The sequence below is a fragment of the Rosa chinensis genome, chromosome 5 (assembly GCF_002994745.2).
Source record: "Rosa chinensis cultivar Old Blush chromosome 5, RchiOBHm-V2, whole genome shotgun sequence".
Classification (NCBI taxonomy): Eukaryota; Viridiplantae; Streptophyta; class Magnoliopsida; order Rosales; family Rosaceae; genus Rosa; species Rosa chinensis.
In genome coordinates, this window is record NC_037092.1 from 7,173,377 (window position 1) to 7,184,803 (window position 11,427).

Consider the following 11,427-nt stretch of genomic DNA (forward strand, 5'->3'; position numbering starts at 1 on the left):
TTTTTTTAATTAATTAATTATTTATTTAATATTTATTTATTTATTTATATCTTTTCTTTTTATCTCTTGTTCTTCCCCTCTCTCGTCTCCATCCTTATCCTTACTGCAACCTTCAATCACCACCAACCTCTGCCTCATCAATCATTCTCCTCATCCTATCCACCTCCCTTTCTTCCTCAAATAACCACTTCAATTTGTTCTTTGGTCTGCATCAAGGTCGGAAATCAACAAAGGAAGACCAAACAAATCGATAGCAACACAGTTCCAATACTACCAGAACAACAGTACAAGAGCACAACACCAACAATACTTCGATCGATCTAGAATTCCATTCATATCTTCAATTACAGTTAATAAGACTACTAGGGAACCAAGTGATGATCAAAACCATCAGAAACGACCAAAAAAACCAAATCACCACCGTGTGGAAAATCACCACCGTGCACAGTAGCCACACGGTGGTCGACGCTGCCCAAAACATCAAAATCTCCAAATCTCAACCAAACTCAAATTCAATTATACCGAGAGATAGAGCTCGACAAGTATACAAACTCTGATACCTGAATTGAAACCAAAGTCGCCAGAAAACATGGAAACTCGCAGGAAAACTCAAACATTTTATCCTCTTCGATTCTCTATCTTGGCTCATCATCTCAGCAAACCAACACCATAGAAACAGTGCTGACGTCGAGAGAAGGCTTCTGATATAGGTCTAACACCACGAATCGGCCAGAATTGGAGAATTTTCCGCGAACCCGAGAACCTTTTGGGCTTCGTCCTGCTGCCGCCATTGCTCTCTTGGAGAAAAGAGGACTGGGCTCTGCTTCACGTCACCAAGAGGAAGAGAATCCGACTAGTCCGGCGTCCAGCGTGGCCGGAAACTGGAGCTGTCATCGGATCGTGTCGCATGAAGGAAACTAGGCTCCATCCGACGTCGGAAGTATGGTACAGAGGTGCAACTGGACAGAGAGAAGGAGGTCAAATTGAAGGGAGAGCAAGTCAAATTGGAGAAATCGGAGGTTGAATTAGAGAGGGATGAAGTCGAATTAGAGAGGAGAAGAGATCAAAGAGGAGGAAGATAAGGGATACGGTGGGAGAAGAATAAAACGAAAAGAGAAAGAGAGAGGAAAAAAAGGGAAAAAAAAAATTGGTCAATGAGGGTAAAATAGTCATTTTAGCGTGAAAATAATGCCACGTCAGCAAGATGACGGCGATTTAGATGGAAAGCTGACGGCAAGGACCAATTGAGCGAAATTGGAGAGTTTAGGGAGTTTTTAGGTGAAATTGAAACGTCAGGGACTGAAACGTCGATACCCTATAAATATAGGGAGTAAACAGTATTTTGTCCTATTGCAAAACTACAAATATCGTTATGTGTTGGCTATACCTAATGCAAACTAGTGAAGTTTTCTTTAGTGGCCAAATTGATCGCCCAGTATTTTGTCTCATTAACCCAAAAATATATATATATATATATATATATATCTTATCTTATATAATTAAGCCAATTCTTGAGGAAATGGTTAAATTTTTGAAGTGCCATATATGCCCTCACATTATACAAATATTAATAAACAAATTATTTCTATATGTGGATAAGATAGTCAATAGACTATATCATATTTGAAAAAATTGCAATACATCCCGTGAAAAAAGGAGAAGGTTCCACAAAATTAGGAGAGAAATTGCTGTAACTTTTTTAATTTTTTTTTTAAAAAAAAACCAATTGACATGTGCAAAGCACATGTTAAGGGGTAATATATATTTCTTGAAAACACAAAGCCAAAGGATATTCCCAACCTCAATACAAAAATCAAGATGTTACTTACAATCGTAAAAGTACCATGTAGTAGGCTTAGCACCTGTATGTGGCAATGTCAAAACCAAAAAATCAGTACTATGACCGCTAATATTGATTAGTACCATAAACAGTAATAAAAATAAAGCATTACCATCTGGGAGAAAGTCACAAAGAACACCTCAATTATAGACCATTAGACACATTGGTACCTCAAGTTCTAAATAAATCATTTTGGTACCCGAACTTATCATTATGTCTAACATTCATACACTATCATTAACGGTGTTAAACTCAAGTGCCACGTAACTTCTTGCGTGGATGTTTTCATCCTTTTACCTTTCAGGGTCTATATGAATTAAATATGTTTAGTTATATGTGTATACACCTTGTGTATAGGTGAGGCCACTGCAACCTGAAACCACAAAGTTGCATAAACCTTATTATTCACAGATTAAATGTGGAAGGTGTGGTTTGAAAGTTCATAATTAGAGGACATTTGTTAGATGTAATCAGGTGATTACTTTGAGCACTACTTAATTATATCACCTTGCTATTGCTAATTTCTTAATTATATCAGATTACTTTTCTTTTCTTTTTTACCAGCATGCTATTACTAACTACTTTGAGCACTCCTTAATTATATGCCGCCATAAAACCCAAATGTGACAGATGAAGTTTCATATGACGATATGAAAACATCAAATGCGAGAGCTGGGAAATTAGAATTTGGGAAAGAAGCAGCATCTCTTAGAAGCAAAACAAACAAATCTGAGGATGACCAAGCAGAGATTCATGACCATTTGTTTTTGTGGCATTTTATTATCTTTGAAAACAATGAATGTTCAAGTTATATTGCTGAGTTGAATATTTTGTGTAACAAATAGTTGTGCTTTTGAAACAATGCAAATGTCTTATGAAGCCATGGAGGTTATTAATCTATTTGAACGTGGTTGTCATTTAACGCAATGAAACCGCATATGATTGTTTTTCCTCTACTTGGCAATATTTTGGAGGGAATTACGTATGGTTGCTCTTTTAAGAGGGAGTGGGGTGAAGGCCATGAGATTTTTGGGGTGAAAAGATAAAAGGATGAAAATACCCACAGAAGAAGTCAAGTGGCACTTGAGTTTAACACCGTTAATGATGGGGCGTATCACGTATGAATATTTGACATAAGTGATAAAGTTCGGTTACCAAAATGATTTATTTAGAACTTGGGATACCAATGTGTCTAATGGACTAAAATTGGGATACCATTTATGACGTTTTCCCTTACCATCTTTGCCAGGATAAGTGACGATATCTGGTTCTAGTGTCCTGCCTGTTTCACAGTGACATCAAAACCAAAAAAATCAGTGCCACGACAACAGAAATTGATCGAATACTTTACACCAAAAATTGATCGAATACAAGCTTAGTCCAAATTCATCTAGTATACATAGCGCAGAAAATTTAAACCTAGAAGAAAATAAAAAATAAAATAAAAAAATCCAAAATCTTACAAGGTACAATTCCAGCAGGTGGACACTTTGGTTTCCTGACCTTGACATTACTACCTGTTTGTGTTAATATTGAAAGATGTTTATGTTACTAAAGAGCCAAGAGAAAACGAACGCCCCAAGCACAAAAATAAAAAACATACCATATCCCCGGCCGGATCGTGCTCTCCTGGCTCTCCTTTCACTCCTCGTGACCTTCCAGAAATCCTCACTCTCCTCAGCCTCAGCAGTTTTGCTCTCTCCGGCGCCTGGGATTTTCCTGCCTATCATGGTTTGGCGATGAGAGTAAATTTGAGACAAGATTGATTTCCCCAGGCTTTTATTTTCTTTCTAGGTCGGTTTCGGTTTTATTCAGCCCCTCTCATACCTTTTTGACATCTGTCCTGCTACTTTTTCTTTTTTATTTCTTTGAACAAAATATTAAAAAAAAAAAAAAAGAATAAAAAAACCCCTATAAAATTCCTGTCAAAAGTCAATGTCGTTTCTGGATCAAAGTCAATAATCTGTCACCTGAGTTTTTTTTTTCGAAATCTGCAACATATAAGAGTTAGTTTTAAAGTTTATCTTATAGGGGAAAAGCCCATCTCTAGTGGCCATGCATTTTGCAGATTAGATCCAAATGCATATGCTCGAACCGTAAATTGCATTCTTTTCAATCAGATTGTTTATTATACATGCGTACATATTGATCCGACGGTGTATGAGCATTACAGGGGATTTCTACTGTTTATTGTAGGGGCTGAGACACTATTAAATCAATGCATACATGGCATGCGTACATGTATAATAAAAGTTTCTGTTTTTGATATTATTGAAACATGTCAGTGGTATTCATAGCCATAGGGCTTAATACAAACACCAATGTAATTTCCATCTAGCATATGTTGCTTGCAAATGTCTCCTAGTCCTATAGCCCTTTTGCTCAGCAAGCTGGTGTGTAGAAGAAAAAATGTCATACGACTACGTAAATTTTAACAGGCTTTGCAGCGGAACAAAAGAAAGTTAGGCTTCTCCAATGTTGATGGATCAGTTAATCATGAGAGGCTTGCTGCGGCTGGCTTTGTCATCAAAGATCATGTTGGTTCTCCGGTTGTTGCTGGCACAAGAAAGTTAGGCTTCTCCAATGTTCCGGTTGTTGAAAATGCAATGACCTCAAAAAGGGTCTTCTCCGAGCTATTCAATTCAATTGCTCCAAAATTATTGTCGAAGATGATTCCAAACTAGTCGTTGATTGCATCAAAAAGAAAAGTGACTCTCCTGCTTGGTGGATTCGATCCCCAATTAGAGATATTCAAAGCATTGCTAATCTCTTTCAAGAAATATCTTTCCAGCATATTCCCGTGAGGCAAACTTTGTAATAGATGCGGTAACTTCCATTAGTCATGCTTCCCGTGATTCTATTATAGGGGTAAACAAGCTTCCCTCTTAGTCATCTCCCTGCCCACTGCCTTAGAATTAGAGGATGATCTTTTTATAAATATCCGAATTAAATTATGACCTGAACACGTACACGTATAGTTTTCGTTTCCTCTTATATCTCATTTCAAACTTAAACATGCAATAACTTGAAGGACACCACGCAAGGTATGAAGTCCCAGACGACAGGTCGCTAGCTAGGTACGTGATCGACAATGGCGGAGGAGTAGGTTAAACTTTGCCACATGCAAAGTCTGATTTTGCTAGACAACAAGATTGAATGAACCGTACATGTCCACCTGTAAGCTCAATAATTGAACCGTATACAAATACTGGGGATACTGAGGAGACGTACTTAGGTTTCCTGGGTACGTATATGAGTGGGTACAGCACAAAATTCATTTAGAAATTCATATCTAAGTTTGAAACGAAAGCAAAATGTAGAGACTAGAGAAAGGGACCCTTTTAGTTATATCTGTAATCGATTGAAAAGTGGGAGGCGCCTCTTCAGTAGTATCTACTTATTTCAATTCCATCATTGATCATTCTCCATTCTTCTGCAGCAAAAAGATGGCAAAAGAATATGATTTCTTCAGTCTTTATGAGCTTCTGTTTATGGAGGTGAGCCGATTGCTGCATGGTCCACTTCAATTTAAGATTCAGGAAGTTGATAGCTTTAAGCCTTGTATGTATTGCTTCTGATAGTATTAAAAGGTTTTTTCTCTCTTGTTTTGTAAATTATTTGTATCATCTTGCTGCTAGTTTTTCTGATCAATTGAATATTATTCCTTTAATCTCCATAACAAGTAACCTACTAGAAGATTCTTGTAGTTATACCCAATATCATTTGTATATTGTCGTGTACCTTTGCTTCAATCACTTTGCTTCTCGATGGCACCACCTCCACCAACGAGGTTAATCTTGTGTATTGAACCAAGTGCTAATTAAGTAGACACTGCAAGAGGTTTTGTATATTTCCATCAATCACATAAACACATAGCTGTTTATGTTCCACATATATGGTTATACGTACAAAACGCTTGCACATCTAAAAGTACAAATTCTTTTTGTTAATCTAAAAAATTATCGAAATGTAATTACCTTCTTATTAACCGGTACATATAAGTTAGTTATGAAGATATTTGAATCAAACATCAATTTCATAAAATTGAAATTTCGTTTGTTCAAGATAATTGAAACGGTGAAACCTGATGTAAATGCATGGTTGCAATGTTTGGCTAAAACAACTAGCTACTGCTATCAGCTGACATCTGCCAAAGGGCGAATTTAGTCTGATCGATGAGATAGCCAAATCAATCATATCTAAACTCTGTCACACACTTTCCTTGTTGGCCCCGGATGGTGGGACTGTGCAGAAATTTAATTCATGTCTTGGGATCGGAAGGAACATGGGGGCTTGCTCATCAAAGCTGCTAGTAGTATAGCTTGGCTAGGCTAGCAGCTCTCGATCGACCAAGCATATGCTGATTATGCCCAATGCGAAAAGAAAAGGTCAAAACCTAGCTACTGTGATAAACCTTTACAGGATGCCATTGGCACCATCTATCTAATTAATCATTCTCTCAAAGAGAACAACATGCTTAAAGACATGCCATATACCCACTTGTTAGGGCTAGTGCAACTTAGATTTTGCATTATCCTTTTGTATATATGGTGGAAAAAGCTATCCATCTATCTATCTCTGTGGGGACTATGATTCCATCCCCCACCTCAATGTGTCTTTGATCATCATATTTGTACTAGTTTTATAAATTTTGGGGGAAAATATACATAAAGATAAGTCAAGCCATGGTGTCTTCCCATCAAAGCTGTGTGCCATTTTTTATTAGAAATTATTTATCCAAATTTCATTATTGAATGTATATTTGCTATAACAAAGCTTAAGGAGACTTTCTACAGATATACCAAACACCATATGATACTTGTGATGTCCATTAACGAGTAAGAAATATATTGATCATTAGAAAAATAAAAAAATGAAAAAAGATCAAAGAAATTTGTCTTTTTACATGCAAAATCCGGATTTGTAATAGTCTATCCAGATTTTAAATTGTATCAAGAAATATTCGAGTCAATTAAATATTTTATATTCATTTCAATTTTATCTAATAGTATAGTATTATGTTTTACTTTTCATTCTCTTGGAATGCTGGGGATTAGAGGATTTTCCCCTGGGCTTTTCAGTTGCTTTGGTGTTTCTCTTTCAGAGGATTAAGTTTGTGCCCTTCTCCCCTTTTTGGTTGTACGTCCCTTTCCCCATTAATAGAATACAAATGTAGGACTAGGGAGCTCTTCCAGTGGTTGGTGAATCGGTACTCTTTCAGGAAGAGTGTGCATCTTGGCTAGCTAATCGACTTGTGCAAACTATCAAAAGGTTTTGGATTGAACTAATTTAGAGATCATTTTAGAAAAATAAAACCTAAAAACATAGGTTTTCAATTATTAACTATATCGCATTGCAGGGTGACCTCGATAAAAATCATTTTACATTTCTAAAAAAGGACCATGCATGTAAAGGCTGGATCAAATAGGATATATAAATTTTACTGTCTTCCTTTTAAGAAATGAAAAACAAAAAGTCATCGAAATATATATCCAGATCAAGCACTTAAGTCACCAGTCACCACTCAGGAACAGAACTAATTCTTGCATAATGGGGATCTAGTTAGTGATATGTGATCATTACAATTCATACTGCCGATCCAAAATGACGACCGACACTCGAGTAAAAATGAATCATTTCATATCCTTGAAGATCTCATAATATAAAGTATACATTAGACTGAAATTCCAGTCGTGTACTTCAATAATCATATCACAATCAACTTGAAATTTTTGTTCATTCTTAAATCATTTCCACTTTCATTAGTAGAAGAAGTCGCATCTCTCGAATTGTAGTACTAGTCTCTTTTTCCTTTATGCATAAAAAGCATTATTCATCCCCAAATTAAGCAAAGCAACATAACAAGTTTCTAAACAAAATTAAAGAAAAACACACACCCACTCTGATCGATGGACTACTAAGATGAGCCACTTATGGCTTTCAAATATATATTATCCAAAATATCCATGAGATCCCACCCTTGTTTTGCATTATTTCTCTTTTCCTATTAGTTCCCATATATACAAAGAAAAGTAGAGGAAAAAAAAAACAGAAATTAAAGAGGTAGAAAGAATAGAAATGAAGTACTTCATTTGCAACCCTAGTAGATGATGAACCTTCAAAATGAATCACAAGAAGAAGATGAACAATCACCGGCGGTGATATTGTCACACTTCACTTGGTGACTCGCAAATACTTTCTAAATGAGGCCTCCACACGCCGACACGTCCTCGCCGCCGATCCCTCTGCGTCGAAACCTTTTCCGACAGTATCTCACTCAAGTACTGATCCGATATCAGAAGGTTCGTCATGGCAATACTGTTCATAACGACGCTGTTGGCTTTGTCGTTATTTCCCGCCTCGACTTTCCTCTTCTTCACTTTGGTCGACTTCGTCGTCTTCTCGGAAGGAACTGGCATGAGGAAGTAAATCTTGCCGCGCTGGAGCTCGGCGTCGGGAGGTACAATCACGATCTTGGGGACGACGCCGCCGTGATCGGATGGCGAGGAAGAGGGCTTCTTGAGCACGTGCTTGGGGTGAGCCTTCATGATCTCGCTGGCGCGGATGGAGCCGCTGATCTCTTCCACTCGGCCGTTGCAGTGAACGACACGGATCACGTCGAGAGCTCCGCATGGTAGAATGCAAGAGATGCAGCATCGGATTGTGTTCTTCATGATCTCTAGTTGAAGCTGATGCAGCTCCTCTCTATCTGAAGGTCTCTCTCATAGAGAGAGGAAGAAGATGAAGAGGAGGAGGAAGAAGAAGGAAAGAGGAGTCTCTTTAACTATCCTTCTCTTTATGCCTTTGTATAAGCCAGGCTATAAGCTGAATGAAAGTGGGAATCAGTATCAATCACTTAAAAAAAGCAGCTGTTAATTCTTACTCCAGATGAGTTTGTTTTCCATCACGCCCTTTAAAGATACTGATATTAGAATTTTAATACTATCAAACAATTGTGAAATAATTACAAAACAACACCGAATATTAAGAGTGTGTAACTATTTCAAAATCAAAATTAAGTACACATATAAATGGGGTCCGAAGTGTTTTTGACGTGTCATAAACTTTCTTAAACTCTAAATAACTAGGGAAGATTGTGAAAGAGTTACTTATGGGTCATGATAATTAGTTTATTGGATATGAAATGTAAAATCAGCCGATTTACTCTAAAAAGATTATATCATTAGCTTCGTTTCTTTTTTCTCTTTTTGATCATGTGTTGGAGGTGATGGTCGATACAATGGAATTTTATGGTCACGACTTGCTTAGGAGGAAATTCATGGCATGAATAATTGCACCTCACCCTGTACTTCATCCTTTTTGGGATTCATCATTTAGGGTCCCCCATACCTCTTAGCTCCTTCTCCCAATTCGATCTCGATCACCAAGTTCAATAATTAAGGGTTGGGTTTCTCTTAAAGGGTTAGGAGGGCCCTTATGGGTGGCACATGTTTATGCCACGATTGGGATTGCCAGCAATTTTAGCTTCTAGCCCTAGCTCAAGTGCTTCAGTCAATGAGTTACACGTGTCAAGGCGCCAGATTGAATATCTAGTTACTATTTGATATGAGTTGAAATTGTGTGGGGTTCGATTGACAAAGAGACTAGGAGAGAGGAGAGGGATCGATTGGCTTTGTTTGGAGTGAATTGGGAAATCTTCTTTTGAGAGATCAGGTTGTTCGCGATCTTCCCCTTCTTTACATTCAAAGTTTCAATATCCCTAGTAAGATCATGTGGGTTGTGGTTTTCATTGGAAAGTGAGGTGTAATGGCTATTTGGCTAGATAGATTTCTTTTACTTTATATCTTTGTTGTGTTTTAGGCTTTGTTAAGTGGTTTGACTCGAGTGATCCATTTATGTTTGCCACTTTTGCTAGTCACGGTGTAAGTAATTGACATCATAAATCTCACTCAAAAAATTTGACTCATCATCTATAAATACGTAAACGACTATATTACAAACTTATCATGTGTGCACATAAATTATTTCTAATCCAATTAAACTTATGATTGAACTAAAAGTCTATGAGAGATACTTGTTAAAAGTAGTGATTCTAATATTAAAAGATATATGGCGATAAGATAAATTGGTTAAAATATCTAGTGCATCTTTTTCTTTTTTGTCATACATAATTCAGAAATTTGAAAATGCTATTAGAAGTATATCATAAATTAAGTTCAAAGATAAGATCATAAGATCTTATACTATTCAACCTCATATTCATAGATGAATTTCAATCTAGATCTAAGATATATTGATTTCATGTCCAGAAAATATATTATATATACACTGCCTTGGTAAGTCCATCTTCCCTATCATTATGTTTTGGACTAAAATATGCAGAGGTTAATGACCGAGATAGTCTTGTTCATACATGATTTTATTTATAAAGTGTTGAAGAATAGGTTCAAAGATAAAAACAAAATAGTTTCGTAATGTAATATGAATGAAATGATGTAGTGATGTACTACATCAACATTATATCGATTAACCAACCGATGTATAATATGATCTTGACTTTAGAACCACTTCCTATGGATTTGGTGTCACCGTGTAAGTACTGTAAATATACATGGTGGGTTAAAACAGTTGATAATGTATGATTATGGGTGTTAATTTATGTCCCATCCATAACATGCCCCGCCCATTAAATTTGTTAAGTGGGAACCATGTGAGGTATGGAGGGGAGGGCCATCATGCATCAAGGGTTTTAATTTTTGTATTTGCAGATTCTGATTGCTGTGGACCAAAAATAGTTACACGTCCATTATATTTAGGGTGCATCATATATTATAAAGCTCCTTCATCTCCATGTGAATGTGTTCTAATAGTGGATTAGGTGAAATTTATATATAGAGCCCACAAAAGCCTACCAGAACTTGGGAAAAAAGAAAGAATACTTTTCCAAATGTTAGCGCGCTCTGGATCTATCAGTATATCGTACTCATTTGAGAAAATCTAGAGGAACAAATGATGAAGACCGAAGAGATATATCCAAATATTATTAATGAGTTAGTTCGGGAAAGGTCCAAATTTGCCAGCTTAAGTTCGATTGGAATCTAAAATTACGGGACCTGTTCATTGATACGATAGCCTACGACCAAAGCAAAGCTATTGATAAATCCATTTATCGATCATATTTTAGGGTATAGATATTGTGTTTGGTGAAGAAGTATTTATTTATGGTGAGAAGTTTTTGTGGATTTTTTTCTTTTATTAATTTTTATATACAGATTTGTTCACTTAAGAGACACTTTTAATGAATTGTGAAGGATAAATGCATCTCAATTACATGTATTAAATATAAAAACAGAAATTATAACAACTTAAAACTATGCACTCATTTTCAGCCATCAGATTCATTTGTCTCTCACAGTTCATTAAAAACTGTCCCTTAAGTGAGTAGACATTTTGCTATGTATACTAAAATATGGTATAGATAATAGTCGTGCTCCCCTATGAAACTCAATCGTGCATTGAAATGGAATCCTGCAACAATTCATGTTTGGAATCATTCTTGTGCGATGATAGTTGATAGTATTTGGAGTAGATACAAGTGAAATTATTTTAAGGTGCTTGATATGGAA

The 11,427-nt window shown here is 36.4% G+C and overlaps 1 protein-coding gene across 1 annotated transcript; it reads right to left on the bottom strand.

Annotated features, from left to right (window-relative positions):
• Positions 1-7,552: 7,552 nt before the first annotated feature.
• LOC112201884 lies at positions 7,553-8,664 on the bottom strand. Its single transcript, XM_024342810.2, has one exon. It carries the CDS (start codon positions 8,512-8,514, stop codon positions 8,008-8,010), a length of 507 nt encoding a protein of 168 aa, XP_024198578.1. The 5' UTR covers positions 8,515-8,664; the 3' UTR covers positions 7,553-8,007.
• Positions 8,665-11,427: the final 2,763 nt, after the last annotated feature.